This window comes from Bactrocera dorsalis, chromosome 4 (genome assembly GCF_023373825.1).
Source record: "Bactrocera dorsalis isolate Fly_Bdor chromosome 4, ASM2337382v1, whole genome shotgun sequence".
Classification (NCBI taxonomy): domain Eukaryota; kingdom Metazoa; phylum Arthropoda; class Insecta; order Diptera; family Tephritidae; genus Bactrocera; species Bactrocera dorsalis.
In genome coordinates, this window is record NC_064306.1 from 8,962,770 (window position 1) to 8,983,250 (window position 20,481).

The window sequence follows — 20,481 nt, forward strand, 5'->3', positions numbered from 1 at the left end:
TGAGAAATATAAACAATTGATTGCGTAGCTGAATAGCGCATCACTTTTTTAAAACCTCAAATAATTTGATGGTTAGCTGGTATAGGTAAAAGGTATTAAAATATGTGAATATATATATGCAAGTGGGTATGGAAGAAAAATACTATGCTTCGCTTTTTTCGAGGATAGAATGTAAGTTCTCATTTTTATTAATTCGTTTTTTCACCTCTTTCATTTTGAGTACAGCCTTGGGCGATTTGCGTGCATTTAATTCTCTTTATATATCAACTTTATTTTTCATGTGTGACATATTATTTAAACATACATTTCATAGAAGAATGTGTTTAAATCTGTTGTTTTTATTTAATTACAATACTTATGCTATATTTAATTTTCTTGAAAATATGTAATTGGTTCCAAAAATCAAAATATCATATTTGCATAATTTAAACAGAATCTTTAAATGCGTTTTGATTTGGAATTATGATAATTACCATTTCGTTAACGTTTCTAAGCATGGTATAAGTTCAATCATTTTGCATTAATTTAAGGAAAACCATTCGTACGATCTGCGTATTTTAATTTTATCAAGTCATAATGATTTGTTCAGTGTGAAGTCGGCTTGGACACATTCAAACTTAAATTTTACTACTATTATTCCTTTTTGTATTTAAGTTGATTGAGGTTATAAATATTTGTGAAACAGTCACCGCAATTTTTTCATAGACTTTCCTGTCTTGTTCAGCGCAAGCATTACTCATTTACATTATGAAAAAAAATGATTGATATCTTCAAATTATGCTCAAAATAGTTACTTAATCTTTATTTTCAACAGTTAAAGCGTAATAAGTTCATATGTACTACTATTAAGAAAAAAGAAAGATATTTTGGTATAAGGATATACATACTTATGTATTCAATACATTTATCTTTCGCCTTTCGTTGCTCCTAATAAAAAAGAATAAATTGAAATGCATACAACAAATGGAAATTATTATTTATACGTATGTACTTCTGGTAGCTTTTCGGTTAGCTTGTTCCTTATACATTTGTATGCACCCTTATTATTATTATTTCTAAAATATACATTTTCAAATTAAAATACTTTATATTTATGCATGCATGAAGTGTCACTTACGTTTTTCTTGTTTTGTGCAATTTGCAATGAACATTAGCAACAAATTTCTTGACGATATTGCGCCTAAATTCAACGTCATCAATTACAATTACAGCTATATACCACCATTTTGAAGATGCACGCCCGTGAGCACTAACTTAAACCGATTCACTTTTATTTATTAAAAACTCACATTTTATTTACTTGCACGACTGAAAACGATCACGCACTTCACATATTCCAAATATATTATATTTTTAACACAAATAACACACAAACCACTTTTAATTTAATTTTTCCTTCTAAACAAATTTGTTAAGCACTTCAACGAAAGTAGGATACGCGATTAAAACTAACTTGCGACAGACTTGCCAACTAATATTTCCGCTTCCTTTTCCAAATGAAAATTAAGAGCTGCCAGATTAAAAACAAGATTTTTTTTACTTTAACACTATCAAAGGAAAGAAGTGACAGTTTTAAGAGCAGTGTAGTCAAAACGAGTTTTGCAGGTTAGTTGTTAGCTATGCATTTGCGTATATATAGTACTTGTGGTTTGCTTTATTTACTTTTTTAAACACAACTAAGTATCAGCTATTATTGTGTTATTTCTGCATTTTGTCCTTTTTAATTACAATAGAACGGGATCTTCCGTTATTATTTATATAAAAACAAACTATTTTCAATATCATGTAGGCTAATTAAAAATATATAGGTTCATAATGAGGTAATGTTAATATTTTCTTTAAATAATTATATGAATAAATTGGCATAATATAATAAAATATGTATGTATGTATATGAAAACTGCGTACTCGTTCTTGCCGCAATTGCTTTGTTACCATGCATCGTTTCCTTTTTCCGCCTGCTTTTCTTTTGTTTAAATGCGCTATTCGTAGGCTAGTAATAATTTTCTTACTTCTTCGGGTAGTTGACTAGTCGTTACTCCTTACAATTACTGCTGTTTCGTTATTCTTTTTTGGCAAATTTTTTTTAGTTGGTTGAAAGTGAAAATATTGTTAATTTAACGTACGTCAGCAGTCGTCCTTGCAATAGTTTGCTGATTGCTTGTGTGTAAACACGCTATTTGTTTAGTTGTTTTCAATATTTGCTACTAATGTATGTACGTATGTATGTATGTTAATTTTTATTTCAATTTAAATCTGTTTATGTGTTAAATTTTAACTTTATTTTCACTTGTAAGTATTTTAGTAGTAAATTTTAATTCTTCGTGCATATACACTCTGCAAACAGTTCGCTGCTGCTTCTTTCGCGGCGTCTTCTCGTCGTTTCTAATTGTGGCGAATTGCTTTTTTCTCAGCCTACAGAATTAACCGAACATTTAAGCATGGTTTGCTATATTGTATTTGTATTTTGTGTGCAAATTGGAAATAATCAGAACAAAAATGAAAAATTAATTAGTTAAACGCAATTTGTATAAAAATTCTGTATAACTGAAAATATTTGTGTGCACTCTTTTACTCGTACGAAGTGAATGGAACGTCGCGTTCTATTTAACTGTGCGAGGCGGCCATTTTGAATAATATCCGTTAGACACTTCTCTTCGATTAACGATTTAGTGGTACCAGTTACATTTTTTTCGTAAATTTTATGATTGTTAAATTAAAATAAAATGAAATAATTCAGCCTGTAGATGATGACCTCAGCACATAGTTACTGGTTTCCTACGAGAGACTTTCCCTTTGAAAGCTCTTAGAATATATAAAACTTGGCATTCATTTTTTTAAACGAAGTAAAATTAAAGTATTAAATATTTGAACATAAATACATATTTACAACAGAAAAATATAGAAAGCAGAAAATTAAAAACCGATTTGTGGAAAACATCTGAAACTAAGTAAGCCAAACTATAAGTGTGTTTCAAAATACGAAAGTTATGCAAAACATTACATACAATTATACTAATTTTTTACATTAAAAAAGAAACTTAATGAAAATATACTACATACTATATACATAATTATCAAATAGGATAAAATCAAATGAATCGAACGATTTTAAATTTAATTAATTGAAAAATTTCAAATCTCAAAATCTATATACTTATTTTATAGGAAATAATAAAACAAATATTGTGGTTTTCGGGTCTTCCTTTTTAATCTGGAAAGTTTTATATTTTTTACGTAGTTTTTTGTTTTCATTTGTGTGTGTTATATTCATAAACATTATCATACTTTAGGATAGTTAATATTTATAATTACTATTTTCGTTATGCATTAAAATTAACTGCCGCTTGCGTTTTTTTACAATTAACTTAGGAAACAGTATTTTAAACTTTAAAATTAATGTTACATTTGCGATTTTCAAATTACTTTGTTTAAAAACTGTATTCAGCTACCAAACCAAAAAAAAATGCATTAATAAAAGAAAAAATGTTGACACATACATTGTTTGCAACACGTTTACCATTTACAAAACAAAACTTTCTACAAAGTATACACGTTTAGGCCACTCAAAAAATAACTTTGAAGTGAAGCGTTTGAAGATTCAACTTGTTTAAGCTTTTTGTCGCTTGTTTATAATAAAATACAAAAATATTAATAATTTTGTAAATAAATGTACAGAAGTGATGAAAAATTATATAGAAGATGAAAATAATATCATTGGAATAGCAAACAAAAAGTATTACTTAGATAACTAGGCTTCATTTTTTTAGACAAAATTGATTTTATTACTATACACAAACCCCAACGTTGTATTGTTTGTAAACTTATAATTGTTTTTAATACCATATTCTCACCATCTCCAACACACTAAATATTTTTGCATGCTACTCTTTGAATATTTTTCCCAATGCCTATTATACCTGTTTGTCCGTCAGTGTGCAGTGCATGTGTTGATTTAAAGACTTTCCAACTAAAGTAGAAGATAATGTATTTCTTTATTTTGCAATTTTTGTGTATTTTTTAATTTACTTTTAATATTTTTTATTTACTTTTTTCCATTTGTTTAAGCAGTGTTTTAGGTTAACTTTCTTACGCTTTATGTAACGCTTTATTTTTTCTTGGCGCTTTAAACTACAAATTAATATTTAAATAATGTTTTTTGTTTTATAAAATAAATAAAAAATGTATGTATGCATTATTATTTCTTGATTTTTTTGTTTATAAGAGAAATACATATGTATATATTGTTATCGATATATAATGATTTGTTTTAATAATATATGTATATAAAAAAAAAATATTTTTAAATGAATCATTTGTGTTTAATAGTAGATAATAAAGTGTAAATAATAGTAATATAATATTTATGTGTTTGAGTGCGACATTTTCAAGTGGTTACAGACAGCAAACTGTTATTGTAGAAAAAAAAGTGAGGTCGCAGACATTTTATTGCAGTTACAACATTGTAGCTGCATATATTTGCAGTTAGTTGGGAGGGATAATGAAGTGCAGCGTTGCAGAAAAAAATCTACGCATTTAATTGTATTTATCTACATAAAGTGAATTTGCTGAAGATGAAGAAAAATTGAAAAAGTATTGAGAAGCTTTATCATACATTTCATCTAAATTTTTCAATTTTGAACGTTCAGCTTTTAAAGTGCAAATGTTTACTTTGAAGTGTTACGAAAAAACTAGAAATTTAATATTTCAAATGCATTTTCTTATTGTGCTGAAAATTTTATAGCAGATTATTTTTCTACAAAAAAAAAAATTGTATGTATTTGACAATGTAAAGCATACTTCTCACGAATGTGTTTTTCTTATGTTCAACGATTCAAAAACTGTTGGCTATAAGATATACAAACAGTTTCGAAACATCAGATGTGCACAAAAAACATTAATAAATAAAAATAAAGCGTAAGTTTTTTTAACTACAAAAGTTGGCGATTTATTTCGCACAAAGCGCCAACAAGCACTGCATAGCTTGTATAAGAGATAACGGTTGCGCTTACTAAATCGCTGTAACCATTCTCCAAAAAGACATTTTTTCTTACAATTCTTCAGAAATCGCACTTGCTTAGCTTATTAAATCCGCTTAACGAACTTTTTCTATTAGAACATCATTGCCGCATGCCCCTCCAATATATAATAGTACATCAGTGTGTTTTAGCCGAGTTGTTTTACATTTTTTATTTATTTATTTGTAAGTATAAATATTTATTAATTTATTTATGCATTCATTCAAGTAAATGTATGTATATATGTATGTATGTGTCCAAACAGTTGTTGTGACGGTAGACGTAAAACTGGTTATACATAAATGCACTATTCTTTGCTACAGTGCAAATGAATTGTAATCGTTCGGACGCTTATAAGCGCGCTAAGGAAACCATACAATTTTAAAACAATTAAATTGCATAGAAAGCAATTTTAATTTGCTTGTTATTACTAATTTTTGTTTCAAAGTTAATTTTTAGTATTATATATTTTTTATATAGCATATATTATTACACATTTAGGTATATATGTATATAATATGCGTGCGATGCAGCGTGGCGCGTTGTTGTGTAGAAATAGTGAATTGTGACAAAATTATATATTTGTTAAACATAACTATGCTCTGTTGGTGAAATATTACCTTCTAATATGAAAATTGTAGCATTTCGTATATTTTTATAACATGATTACAAAATTCCACGTGCAAATAATTTACATTCCAAAAATGTAGGAAATAAGTTACTTCAAATATTCGTCTAAATCGTCTCTAGCCGTAGTGACACATATTTGAAAGAAAAATTAACTAAAAATAAAGTTGCCACAAAGAATTCGTTCTCCAATAAGTGAGCCGCAGCCTCACCGCAGCTGTAGCAACTTTGATTATTTTTTTTTACTTTATTTTATGTCAAAGCTAATTCAAAGTATTTCACTATCAAAAGCATTTAACTTTTAACAAATATTTGTGCATACAAATTCACAGACACACGCTGCCACTGTACTGCGTACGTACCTAATGAGTAGTACCACAAATGGGCTAGTAGCCACTAAAGTTGCTGCCTAACTGCTGCCATGCTCCTGTCACTTACTTTCTTTGTTCACCTACACTTTTCTTGATTTGCGCGTTTCATAGTTCCAGATTTTTAAACTTTTCTAATCATTTTTTCATTATTCATTACATTTTTCATTTCCAGCTCATTATAATTTTCGACCCGGTTTCTACGTCTTACACACCACTTGAAAACGTGCACATTTCCATTCCATTTTTGCATTCATTTATTAAATAGTTTTTTTTTTTTTAATATTCTTGTTGTTTTTAAAAGTTTTTTTCTTCTTTTTTTGTTGCTCTCTTTCACCAAACTTTGAAGCAGAGTTTTTTGGGGAATATTAAGGATACGTAAGTGTTACAATTTCATGTTGAAACTTTGTTTATTTTTTCTGCACACAAAACAATTGCACATATGTATGTCCATAAACGAAAAGAAAACTAGTTTTCTTACGCTTGTAACAGTAAATTTTCTATACTTTACCGTTAGGAAATTTCATTTGCAGTTAATGCATTAACACTGAACACACTCTTCTCTGTATTTATCAAAGTTAAAAGTCACATTGAGCCGTTATTTTGCGGCACTTTTCAACATTTGCCGTTACAAAACGCATTTTCGCTTATGCCAGATGCACTAAAGTTTGTGTACAGTTTTTTCAACTTAATTTTTTCATTATAATTACTATGTTTTTGTTGCATATCTGCGCATTTTCGCTACTGAAACAATTATAATAATTACTTTTATTTCTGTTTATCATTGTTTTATTGCATTTTGCAATTTTCGTATTTTTTTACTATTGTTTACGTAATGCTCGTATTTCCATATTTAATTTTAATTGCGTATTTCTCACACTTATCACAAACTTCACGTTTGTGCTACATTTTGTAAGAATTATTAAATTTCTTAGTACGCATTGTGAGCTTTCCAGTTATTTATATGCTTGCTCTTACTGTCTTGGATTACTGGTTGGCATGTGTGTGTGTATATGTTGGTGTGGTCGCTTGGCTCATTCAATTACCTCGACTTCCACCGCCGCCTGCATTGTTCGCATAGTAGGGTTTATTCATTTGTCCACCGCCGTTGGGGCCGCCAGCTCCACCACCATTGTTTGGACCACCAGGGCCACAACCTTGACCGCCACCACCGTTGGGACCACCGCCTACATTGCCATTATTGTGACCGCCAGGGCCACCAACACCACCTTGCGGTCCATTACCACCACCACTACCGGGTGGCCCACCACCAGGTCCTTGCCGCATGTTATTTGGTCTTTGGCCAGCTTGTGATTGCTGCTGTTGTTGTTGCTGCTGCTGTTGTTGCTGTGACTGGGGGCCACCTTGTGGATGTTGGGGATAATTGTTAGGGCGCTGTATTGGAGTCGGATAACGTCCTTGACCACCTTGTCCGCCAACACCACCGCCGCCAGGACCGCCTTGAACACCTGGTGGACCACCACCACGACTACCAGGTGGCATATTCTGTACGTTACCACCGCTACCTACACCACCGACACCGCCAGCACGTTGCTGCGCAGCTTGTTGCTGTTGTGATTGAGATTGTTGCTGTGCTTGTTGTTGCATTACTTGATTTTGCAGATCCCACTGTATAAAAAAGGGCGAATATTAAGAGTTCATGTTAGTATTTCGATAGCAAGAATGAGAGTAGCATGTTATATTTCAACTGATTTTCACTTACGCTGCCATAGTTCTTGTGGTGTGGTGGACTGGGTTGAGATTGCACCTGTTTGGCCAAGCTTAAACTGACGTCAGCTCCGAGTGGGCTTTTAAGTTGGCGTCCCATCTAAAAAAATTAAAAAAAAAAGTTTTGATAAAAAAAATTAAATTATAAAGTTATTCTATTACATACCGAGTCCTGTAGATGGCTTTGTCCTTGTCCAGATTTCATATATGCGGCCGCGGCAGCTGCGTGCTGCTGAGGCGTTGGTCCTGCGCGAAATTGATTAATACTCGCGGCCGTCAGTAACTGCGAATTCATAAATGGTGTATTAAAGTTGCCCATTGTATGTTGCGACTGTGGACCAGGTGGGCCTTGTGGTCCAGGTGGTCCATTCGAACCGGGCGGTCCGCCTTGATGTCCGCCATATAGACCAGCCGCAGCTGCAGCTGCAGCTGCTAGACCAAAGTTTTGCGCACCAGCGCCTGCGCCTTGTGGCGGCGGTGGACCGCCGTAGAATGCCGGTCCGTTCGGTCCACTAGCCGAATTCGAGTAGTAACTATTCGATTGCAATTGATGTGCGCCAGGTGGCCCAGGTGGACCCCCTTGTGGATGCTGTGGTGGTGGACCCGGATACAGATTCATATATTGTTGCGCTGCATAAGGACCACCACCGCCGCCACCTTTCGAACCGATCGTGCCGAGTTGTTGCGATGATGGTGGTGGCTTCACCGAACCTACCGATGACATCATCGAATTGGAATTAGAGGAAATTATCGTCACTGCTTGTGCATTGGGATTGCTTAGCTGTTGAGAATTTGGATTACCGAAAGGTGATGGACCTCCGCCCATGCGAAACTGTGACGTTAGACTGGAATACATTTCGGGGGTGGGTGCAGCAGCCATATTGGGTGGCGTTTGCATTGTATATGCATTAAAAGGTCCACCGGCGGCCGCTGCCGCTGCGCTATAGTGACCGGGGAAACTGTGTGCCGCTGCGGCGGCTGAGAATTGTGAACGGCTCGAATGATCGAGTGAATGGAATGGTGCGTAGAGGCCAGCCTGTGAAGGTGGTGGTGCCATTTGCGACGAATTGAACACGACAGTTGGGGGACTGGGTATGCCGGTGAATTGTGGTGATGCTTGGTAGAAGGAGGGCGGTGCTGCGTGCAATTGTTGCTGTTGCGCAGCCGCTGATTGTTGATGCTGTGCCTGTTGTTGTTGTTGTTGCTGCTGTTGTTGTTGCATATTAGGTGGTGGTGACATACCCATCGAAGAGCCATGATGTTGTTGCAATTGTTTTGCTGCAGCAGACGCCTGCTGCTGCTGTTTCACAACATCTGGGTGTTTCAGCACCTGTTGTTGTTGTTGTGCAGCGGCAGCAGACTGCACCTGCTGTTGTTGGGTCTGCTGTGGGCTGGGATAACCTACGACACTAGTCGGATCATCGGCCCCGCCCACCACAATACTGCCGCTCTGTGCGAACTGCTGTTCGAGTGGAGTGGCGACGTCGAAGGGTGAGCCATGGCTGCCGTAGCCGCTTGGTACTGGACCCGGCGAGGACAGGGAGTGGTGTTGATGTTGATGTTGGTGCAGGGGAACAGCGGCGACGGCATAATGTGGCATATGCTGCTGCTGATGTTGTTGTTGCGATGCTGCAACAGCTGCTACAAATGAAGCAGCCGCCGACATATGTCCACTTGGATCAACCACCTCTAATTGCTGTTGAGCTTGTTGCTGTTGTTGTTGTTGCTGCTGCTGTTGATGCTGCAACTGTTGTTGGACTTGTTGCTGTGCCTGCTGCTGCTGTTGGTGTGCTACTTGTTGATGCTGTAACGCTGACGAACTCGCCTCAGAAGTCATAGGCGCTACACTCTCCCATACCTTCTTCACACTCGCAATTTTCATATTCAAATCCGCAGTTGAAATAATATTCTGAGCTTGTTGCTGTTGTTGTTGCACCTGCTGATGTTGTTGTTGTCCGACAGCGGTGACAGCTACCTGTTGCGCAACCACACTAACAACTTTGGATTCGTTGTCATTTGGCGACTTGTTCGGCACCGCCGAGACGTATGTTTCAGTGGCGTCACCAAAAGTGAAGCCCAACTTCATGTCTTTGTCGTAGTCTCCTGCAGCGGATACCACAACGCCGCCGCCAGGTACTGTCGTATCGTTCCCTTTGGCGAAAGACATCTGCGAAAGCGCCGTGCTTAGCGTCTCAACAGCGGAGACACTAACACCGCTGCTAACGGCTGAGCTCAAAGACTCGGAGGAGCGTTTAAGCTGCGCTGCTTGCGCTTGTTGTTTATAGTTGGTATTCTCAAAGATAATCGTATTGACGGGTGCACCATCTAGTAATAGGGTGCTGCCCCCGCTGACAACCGCATTCTGTTTCTCACTCGCGCCGGCTGCCAATTTCGCTTTGTCCATCTCGCTGATGGAAGTCCGATGCTGTGAGGATGGCTGTTGACGTCCCACACTCGTTGTAACAGTGTTTGTATCCGATTTACTCTTCTGTAATTCGACGTTTTGTTTTTGTTGTTGTTGTTGCTGTTGCTGTTGCGAAGCAACACTCTGATTTGGCAGCGAGGTGCTGTTTGTAGGCTTGAAATTGCCCCCGCTGTTGACGCCACCCAGTCCGGGTGGAGGTTTCGTCACCGTTTGTTGTTGCGATTGCTGGTTGATTTTGTTAGCGCCAATAGCGGATGCCGATTGCGAGGTGGGCAATGAGGCCATAGGTAAATCTTGTTTCTTTGCACCAACACTAGAGCTGCTACGTTGCGCTGCGGGCAATTGTGCCGAACTATTGCTGCGCTGTTGTTGCGTCTGTTGCACGGCGCCACTGGGTAAATCCTTTTCTTTTGAAGCGGATTTACGGTCGCGTTCGGCGATCTCATCAGTTTTATTGCTCGATGTGCTCTCTTTACGAGCTTGCGTCCCGCCTCCACTGTTACTACCAAACTGTTTTGGTTGAGTGGTGGTAGCACCCTTCTTTTCTGGCTCTCCAACCGAACCGACCTTCTTGCTTTGTTGCGCGTTTGCTGCGCCTTGTGAAGGAGTCTGTTGCTTACCGCCAGACTGTATGCGCGTCTTTTCATCTGCAGATGTTGTCGTAGTCACATTGGAGTCCTTAACTTTAGAAAGTCCTGCGCTAAGTGCTAATTGGTTTTGTTTAGTTTTATCAACATCACTACCACCACCTGTTGTTTCCGACTCTGAGCTGCGCTTATGATCTTTATGATGTTCATCGTAGGGCTGTCGGCCATAATGACGTCCTTGACTCCTACCACCACCATCATTACGTCTATAAGACGAAGAAGTCCCACGATCACCGCGATCGCCACGCTCACCCCGATCGATGCGATCACCAATATTCGCACCACCTCCACGTCCACGACGTGATGGTTCTCCACGTGGTGCGAAACCCTCCTTAGAGTTACGTTCTTCTCCGCCGCTGCGGTGACCACCGTGATCTTTTCGTGGAACTTTAGGGCTCTGGCGATCACCACGCCGTCCACCTCCGCCATACGCCTCTTCATCGACATCCTCTGAATGTTCCGATTCGCTGGGTAATCGCGGTTCATTGGGACCATAGTAACGTCCACCACGTGTAGCACGAGGATTCCAATCGCGGACGCCACGGCAGCCGGGATAAGCGCGTGAATGAGGGCCCCGCTCCCGATCTCTGTCACGATCTCGATCACGATCACGTTCACCGGCACGATCACGACCTCCGCCAACAGCGCCACCGCGTGCACAAGGTCTTTTCGGCTCACGCTGCGGTTGACTTACTGCTGTTAAAGATGTTGCCGAACGGTTTTCATCAACCAGCAATTTGCTATCATCAGTCGATAAGGATTCCTTCCTAGCTCCTGAATGGATTGGAGCAGCGGAATTGCTACTCTCACTTTCTTTACGCTTCTTTTGTTGAGATTCCACGTCTGCTGTCGGCTTTGTTATCGTTGCGCTCTTCTCTTCGCTAATTTTACTTGCTGCGACTACGTCCGCACTGCCTGTTTGATGTGGCTGTTTGGGTTTCTCATCACTCGACGACTCGGAGCGGCGTAAAATTTGAGTAGGTGCAAAAAGCGTTGTTTGTTCACTTTCGCTGCGCCGATGCGGTGCTTGATGTTGATGCTGTTGTTGTGGTTGTTGTTGTTGCGTTAGTTGTTGTTGAGATTGCAATTGCTGTTGTTGGGAGTGTGAATGTTGTTGCAGCAGCTGCTGCTGAGCTGGTGAAGTTTCCTCCTCCGACACACTCTTCTGCGTATGTGGTCGTTGCAGTATTTTTATGGGTAGTGACTCTTGACTATGCGTTGAAGAGAAACTCTCTTCGCGTTGGCGCTTCAACTCGGCATCTGTCTCCTCAGCCCAAGACGACACAAGTGCGCCGCTGCCAAACTCCTTTGAATCGTTCAAACTGCTGTTGCCGCCATACTTGCTGGACTCGTCGTTGGACGAGACGCTAGTTTTACGTTGAGAAGTATCCGATATGCTGCGTGACAACTGATTTTGTGACATACCATTGCCACGCATATAATCATCTCCGCCTCGTCCACCACGTCCACCATGATAGCGTGGTTCATCGTCGCGTTCACTGTCATTACGTATACGCCCATAGCCGCCACCACCGCGAGTATAATTGTCGCGATAATCGCCACGGCCACCTCGTTGCAACGGTCCTCCGCCGCCATTACTACCCTTTTGCATATAACGGCCTGCTCCGGGCTCATAGGCGGAAGTAGTCGAGGCCGATTTATCTAAATTACCAGCCAACGGACCAGACGCTTTGCCATTGCCACTTAATGCGCCAGCGCTAATCGGTGGACCGCCTAGCTGCGCTTGCATTTGCTGCTGTTTCTGGAAGCGTGGCGGCAAATTTGATTGGAATTGTGCAGAAAATATAGGTTTTCCACCAGCGCCAACACCTTGTGTGCCCACGCCACTGCCGGTGCCAACACCACGTTCACCTCGCACATAGTCGCCGCCTCCGCGGACATCACGTGTATCATAGGCGCCACGTGTGTTGCCTCGCTCGTAATCCCTGCTACCACCGCTGCGACGCATATTGAATTCCTCCTCACTTCCACCGCCGATGGATGGTGGCGGAGTCGGTAATTCTACTGCGTCCCCACCAGAGCCCACAATTGTTGAGCCGACAACTCCTCCAGCAGCTGCTGCGCTCGCTGCCTTTTTATTATAAATCTTCATTTCGAGTTCTTGTAATTTACGGGCAGCCGCTTCACGTCGCTCTTTTTCGCGTCGTTCCTCCTCCTCTTTACGTTGCTTTACACGTTCGTACACGGCCGCATCCAGGGCAATACTGCCCGCCGCGCTGCTACGATGTCCATTTTGCTGACGCGTATCCTCGCGATCGGCCGATTTTTCGCGTTCGGCACTGTCACGTTGGTCCTTAATGCTACCGCTACGTTGCCAGCTATTATTCACGCTGCTCGCGTTGGAGCTCTTGCGTAGGTCATGTGAACCGCCACTGCTTCCGCTCGACTTACTGAATGCTGGTCGATCGCGCTCCTGCGTTGGCGTATGCTCTTCAGGCGATTCATCGTCTGAGAAAGTCAGTTTTTTCGTGTAATCTATATCATCTTGTTTGGTCCAACTATCATCGTTGGCTATAGCATTAAGACGCTCCAAATCTTCTTCGCGTATAATTGGTCGTTGCATCTGCACAACTTCTGGTTCTATGATAAATTCTTTATCCTTCCGAACACCACCGTTGGGGGTTTGCGTACCGCCTAATGGAGGTGTGGCCAATTGCGGTGGTCTCTTGGGTATTGCAGTTGCAGCACGAAAACTGCTAACAGCTGGGGAACCCGAGCGATAATCCTGCCCCCCACCACCATTACCACCTGTCGCTCGTTGTTGTGAGCGCAATGTGCCACCACCCGTATCTTTGCCACCAATGCCGTTCTGGTAGTTTGGGGGTGTTTGAGAGCGTGGTCCGTTGCTAGAAACTCCCCCGCCACCGCTGCCAGTTGCAGGCAAAGGTGCACCGCGCTGCATAAACGAGGGCATTAACTGCAGGATAGGCAACGGCACTGCTGCACCTGCAGCATTTGCATTTTGCGCCTGGTGGCCCTGGCCCTGTTGGTTCGACTGGCCTTCTGTTGAGCCCTTGCCTGCTTTTTCCTGCTGCTGTAACCAGGTGCTCGCATCGGTTTGTGGACGCAGACTCACTTCGTTCAGTTCGCGTTGTTGTTGCTGTTGCTGCTCGCGGTGATGATGATGATGTTGTTGATAAGAGTAATCGCTGCCACCGTCTCCGTCGCTGCCATCTTTGTAATTGTGCGCATCGTAACGCTGATCGTGTGCGTGCCGGCCGCCGACGCCACTTCCATGTTGCTGCTGGTTGTTGTAGTCTCGTTGGTGTGGATGGTGATTTTGTTGTTGTGGCTGATGATGGTGGTGCTGCTGATGATGGTGATGGTGATTTTGTTGCGAATGTTGTTGCTGATGGTAGTGGTGTTGTTGCTGTTGGTTCGAATGCTGATGATGGTGTTGTTGTTGCTGTTGGTGATGATAATGCTCCTGTTGTTGCTGGTGCTGTTTGTTTCGGGTCGATGCATTGCCGCCGCTGCCACCACCACCACCACCGGCGCCGCCGCCAACTGTGCCATCTAACGTTGGAAATTCGTATTGAAACTGTGGACTCTGATAGAGTGGCGGTACCGATGATTTGCCCCCACCACCGCTGCCCTTGCCACCGCCGGTCATATCGTTGCCCGTTGTCACAGCAGACCATGTTATTGGCGAGTTTCGTTGCTGTTGTTGATTGGCGTGATTCGCTACTGAAGAGTTGCGCAGCTGCTGACCGCCACTACCGCCAGTGCTTACACCTGTTGAATTGTTAACAAGTTTTACGCCACCGACGCTGTTGCTAATGCTATTGTTGTTGCTGTTATTATTGTTGTTACTATTGCCAAGTGCGGACTTGTTGCTAATGTTCTTCAATTGTTGTTGTTGTTGCTGCTGTTGATTATTTACTACGCCTGTGGGTGTGTGTGCTGTTATTTGACCGCCGCTCGTTGAGTTGACTGAAAAGTTCGAAGATGGATGTGCCAAAGATATGGATACATAATTAAAAGTGTGTAACTTAGAGCAAAATGGCAAGGCTCAAGAAAATTTTCATAATTTTTACAAAGTGCTGTTGGGACTTAAATGTTATATTATTAAATATATGATATGATATATGTATATAGCTTTGTTGCTTTATATGCGGTCTTAACTAAAATCCATATTTAAAAGCAGAAGTATTCAATATCTCCCCAAAAAGAGAAATTCTAAAGAAAAGCTGTTATGCTTTAAGCCCAGTGTACAGCACAGTGTGCAAATGCGTTTTTATTGAAAAATAATTATGATTTCACTATTGATGAACTATATTTTCACTATAGAAATTATATTATTATATTTTGAATTAAACAAAACACATACCTTCTTGTCCGGTTGATGGTATTATATTGTTATTCGTATTTGGCGAATTTGTTATTTCAGCTTTCAGGGATGGTAAATTAGCTGGTGGACGCCTTGCGGACGGCACTTTGCCCAAACTTTGCATTCCATGTTTACGTGGCACTTGATTCTTTTGTGCAGATGGTTCAGCTGGCTCACCCTAAAACACAAAGTATATATTATGAAACTTTGTAATTATTTGCAACTATAACTCCAAACAAATACAATTTAAATGGTTTTGCGAAAATCAAAACTTACGCGACTATTTTTGTACATTCGATTTATATCGAGTGCTGAGAACTTGGGCTTGGCATTTCGCTCTCCCCTACTTCCCCCCAGTGTACTCATGCTGCCAGTAGATCCTCATTAGCGTTACCTCCCCCTTGCGCCGCACTCACTTCACCACTTCTACTTTACAAGTACTGCAGCTCGGTGCGCAGTGTTTTATATTCGTTTGTTTATTTGTTTGTTGTGTTTGTAACTGTGCCTTTCGGTTGTTAGTCCGTACGTTGCAGAGAGAAAAAGTTAAAACTAACGATCTGATTTTAACAGATGACAATATTTCTGACCGGCTTAGATTACCGTTTTCGCAGCAACCACGTATTGTTGCACAAAAAAGTCACGTTTCTCTTCTTTATATTGAAGATACACCGCTCTTTCGCTACTTTGCTCTATATTTACAGTAGTTCAGTGATTGTTGTTCTAAACTGCCGAGTTTTTCAGCTGGCCTTTTGTAAATGTATTCTTGTGTAGAGTGTGCAAATCAATTACTCGAATTTCTTTTATATAATGATAGCTGGTTTTTCTCTATTTTGCTTTTGTAATAAGACTTTTTGATTTCTGCGAACTTTTCGTTTTTAAGACTGATGTTTAAACTTGGTACTTTTGGCCACTTTCAACTTCAACTTGCCAAATTTGAAATTAATACAGTTTCAGCATATAATTTTTGCCTGTTAAACGTATATGAACTGCGAAGATTTTTCTCACAGACACTCGTTTGTATTTTCTCACTTTTTATGCTGCTTTAAATGTAAATGAGATTTATTTTAAAACTCCACAATGCCGTATAATGACGAAGAGTGCTGGTTCAATTTTACCGGCGGAAAATCCGCTGCGTTTCGGTTTGATCTACCACACTAGTGTACTCCTGTGTTGTTGGAAAAAACTTATATTTTGTGGTACGTGATAGATAAATAAAACTACTGCCGGCCTCAGACACTTATCGTTTCGCTTATAAATTCGTTCCTCGTAAAAAGGGAATCCTCGTGGTATTTTAAATCTATATCCTCAGTCTTCTTTGAATTCTGAAAAAAAAAAAAAAATTTGCTTAGTTACTAATTATTTTAAAAATACATATTTATTATACATTATAAATTTAATTTTACTTATAAGCCAATGAATATAAATGAAAATGAAAGTTATCGATCGATTTAAGATCCCTCGTTATAATTCATCGAATCACGATTTCAGCAGCACACCAACAGCTTGAAACGTTTAACTTTCAGTGGGATAATGTGTACCAAAAATTATGATCAACTGATTTAACAAAAATGTATAATTACTTTATAGCTGTGACAGTCGGAGGTCAATGCTCTATGAAAGTTTATATTTGTGACATACATATCTTTAATGCTAATATAGGATCAAATGAAACTTTAATGAAATCGATGTAATATATTTGAAAACTAATAAAGTAGGGATACAGAAAAAATATTGATGGATAAAACATAGGGTACAAGTTAAGAATTAGATAGATTGAAAAATAATATAACAAATGGATAAGCTGCTCACACATACTAAAAGTGCACCACCAACAGTGCCCATATATCTTAGAAGTTAGTGAAGTAGACAGCACGTCAACTAACCCACTGATCGTACGGCAGTAAGACACAACAAATGCAGATTCACATGGCATTGGCCGTGAATACCATTCACGAGAGTGCGCTGCACCACAGACAACCCATACGTTAAATAAAGGCGGATATGCGTTGTGAATACATATACGCAGAACCAACAAACGGTGATGTGTGTTGTGCAGGCAGGTGAAATAATCTTCCAGTACGGAAAATTTGTGTAAAACGGTAACAAGCGCCGATAAAATCAGTATATAGAGGCATGAGGAAACTGAGAACAAATACAGCAAAAAAAAATGGTTAACAAACTTTTCAAAACTGCGGCACACAACAATGCGAAATGTATTTAAATAACAAAAAATAAATGAATTAAAGAAGTTGAGATAACAATGTAATAAAAATGTGTTAACAATTAGCATATATAATTTTGCTAGCTTTCAAAATTTTGTAATATTACAAAAAAAATATTTAAAATATTAAAAATAAAAAGCAAAACAATTTAAAGGATTTAAGTAAAAAAAAGAAACTTGTGAAATTTTTTATAATGCAGATTGAACAAAACATGCAAAGGTAATTTGCTAGAGTAAGCGAGACAAATAAAGCCCTAAACGAGGCGCTATATTTTGACAGCTAAACCAACGAGCGAAAGGCGTGTAGAATTATAAAGAAACGAGTGATGCACTCGTACTGTCAGTCCAAGTTATCCTAATGCAATCATTTTTTTCTTCATTGCTACTTTGAATAAAATAATTTAAGCTTCCGGAAATGTAACAGGAAATTTATTAACATAAGAAGGTGTTAAACTTATTCAAAATGATCCATAGAAACGGTTTAAGAAGCAAATTAATGTGTACTGAAAAATAAAATGCTTAAAGGGAAGAGAAAACATGAAAACCATTAAACTATGCATACACAAACATACAAGTGCAATCAAACAAAGAAGGTGATGTGCACACATTCAAAACGCGAATTAAGATATGGGAAAAGAAAATGAAGAACGTGATGGCGTCTTGCAATAATGGCCATAAGATCTTTTGATATCGTATTGTATGCAAAGGATCAATGCCCCTGCAAAATACAAGATTTTAGTACGCCCAAGGATTTTTTGTATACAAGGCTTATATATTAGGGCATAAAAATTATTATTATTTAAAAACAGTTTGTATAGGTCAACGATTTGATAATACTTCTCTAAGCTTTTTACCAAGGATTATTTTCTATAGTTAAATATATTTTTCCGGTACAACACTTTTAACCTTCTGATGTAATAATTCTGATGTTATTTTTGTTTTTTTTATTTAATCTACACTATTAAATCAAGTGATATACAATTGTGGGAATACAGGTCGAGTGCCAGTGGTAAACGGACAACACTGCCCTCCACACCTTCCCCCAGTTATTTAGTTTGTTTCTACTACTTTCAACTATTAAATCAAAATCTTACGTACACATTACAACTACTACAATTCATACGAAGTAGTGCTTTTCACAACCGATTTAATCAATGATTCAGAAATTTTTTGAAATTATTTCTACCTTATGCGTTCCTTTTTCAAAATACCATCCGACATCGGCGTTTTATATCGACACTTATTCAATACTTCCACTTTATCGATGTAGTCGCCGCTACCGTTTGGTTTCGTTTTTTGCTTTTGTTGGCGGAGCTCCACCACACTATACCAGAATTGAAATTTTATGCTTCTTCTTTTCAGTGACTTTTTCTGTATGAAGACACTTTTATAATACAAATTTCCACAAGATTACCATGTAATCTATACGTCAATGCACACACTCAATTATAAACAAACTATAAAATGCTTGTTAATGCAATTTTTCACACAATTTTCAGCGTATTTAGAGCGATATTTTTCTTTTCTTGCAGTAGAAATTTTATGATTCCGACACGAAAATTTTTTCCGTTTCGCACTCGTTTCTGTCGTCTTTCTGCAACTACTTTTCAGCTTCGTTTGCTCGTTGAATGGTTTTACCACCGCTGCATTTGCTATTCACGTCAACGGAATGAATCGTTCATAGTCAAAGGATTTCTGTATAGTTGACTTTATCTAACACACACTTTATGCGTAAAAGACAAACCTTTTTTCAAGCATGAACCTTAAGCTAAACTGTGCTCTCGCTTTAGCAAACAACGATGCGTGGGAGAGAATAAACTAATGATACTACAGACAGTATTGTATACGTGATGTGTCAAAGTGAAATTTGCAGAATAGATAGCATTGCCAGGCAATACAATAAATTTATGTGTACTTTTTAATTGAATCAAATGTAATGCATCATTTATTTTTACTCAACGCCCATTTTTGTTTTTATATTTACTGCACATTCAGGTATATTTTTTGCTATTACACAAATATATTCGTTTATATTTTTGCTGCACATTGAGATATATTTTTATTATTGCGCAAAGGACCACTTTTCAACAACGTTTAGATAGTCATACGCGTTGTTGGCAACACTCACTATTCTTGAGTATAGTTGAATGGGTTTTGCACAAGCAGGTAATATGCAATTGTTGGACTGACTGAAGTGAGTAACGATGTTTTAGTTTATTAAAAATTAACACTTTACCTAAATATCATTATCTTTCAATATAAACAATAAATACTATAGACTTTAATTGGTTTTATAGATAGCAAACGTTTAGTGTTGTGCCGGTTACCTCAATGCATTCGCGCAAACAAAAAGAGATATCAAACGTAAATGAAAACAAAAAAAGCACTTCTAGTATTCCATTATATATTGCTTACCCTTTCTCTCGACGCTTACACGCGAGTTCGTTGCTCTCCTACACAATTCACACCCGTTCAATCTCGTTGCACCTTTCGCACACACACATACACAAGAGCACGCAATTTTAATACTATATGCTAAGCATGTGTGTGTCTCCTATGCAAGCGTACCGTGAAAATGCTGTTGAGTGCAAAAATTCACCCAAGTACTAGAAAAATTTACGTTGTCTCCTTTACGCGCACCTTACTTTCGTAAACGCTTTTACTCGCTGCTTTTATTTAGCAGTGAACTCGCCTACTCCTTCGATTCGCACTTCTTTCTTTTAGCTGCCTGCTCCAATTCTTCCACCCCTTTTGATTTTATTTTTCTTCTTTTCAACTACTTCTCTTTGCAATTATATACATACATATGTATCTAAAACGCCGAAGAGCTGTTGGGTATGAGGGGAAATTGAACCGAAGAGGAAGCAGAATCCAATGAGAATCTTTTCTTTCGGCTCGATAGAAAATTTGTTACAACTTCAATTCGTTACATACACTTTGCAAGTACACAAAAACTATTTTTTAACTTAGCCCGTATGTTAATCTGTGACTTGCACACGTTTTTGCGTTGTTTAAAGAATTATTTAACAGCGTTTTACCGTCTACCGTCACAAACAGGATAGAACACTTTCTTGCGGGTTGTCACAATTACTTAAA

The 20,481-nt window shown here is 38.7% G+C and overlaps 1 protein-coding gene across 2 annotated transcripts; it reads right to left on the reverse strand.

Annotated features, from left to right (window-relative positions):
* Nucleotides 1–3,186: 3,186 nt before the first annotated feature.
* On the reverse strand, nucleotides 3,187–20,469 carry LOC105228574 (filaggrin). Of its 2 annotated transcripts, none has more exons than XM_011208455.4 (6): nucleotides 19,801–20,469; nucleotides 15,441–16,486; nucleotides 15,165–15,342; nucleotides 7,908–14,767; nucleotides 7,737–7,841; nucleotides 3,187–7,642 (listed from the first exon to the last, which is right to left on the reverse strand). In XM_011208455.4, exons 2-6 carry the CDS (start codon nucleotides 15,528–15,530, stop codon nucleotides 7,052–7,054), a joined length of 7,824 nt encoding a protein of 2,607 aa, XP_011206757.2. In that variant the 5' UTR covers nucleotides 15,531–16,486; nucleotides 19,801–20,469; the 3' UTR covers nucleotides 3,187–7,051. The 2 variants fall into 2 exon arrangements, with proteins under 2 accessions (XP_011206757.2, XP_029407089.2); XM_029551229.2 differs by lacking the exon at nucleotides 19,801–20,469 and adding an exon at nucleotides 18,572–19,688.
* Between the last annotated feature and the right edge of the window lie 12 nt (nucleotides 20,470–20,481).

Excerpts from the sequence above, each read along its gene's own strand:
- LOC105228574 (XM_011208455.4), bottom strand. The coding sequence starts at position 15,530 with ATGAGTACACTGGGGGGAAGTAGGGGAGAGCGAAATGCCAAGCCCAAG. Across the intron at positions 14,768-15,164 it reads ACCATCAACCGGACAAGAAG|TCAACTCAACGAGCGGCGGT; the intron begins GTATGTGTTTTG and ends CGAACTTTTCAG. Across the intron at positions 7,643-7,736 it reads ACCACAAGAACTATGGCAGC|TGGGATCTGCAAAATCAAGT; the intron begins GTAAGTGAAAAT and ends TTTTTTATACAG.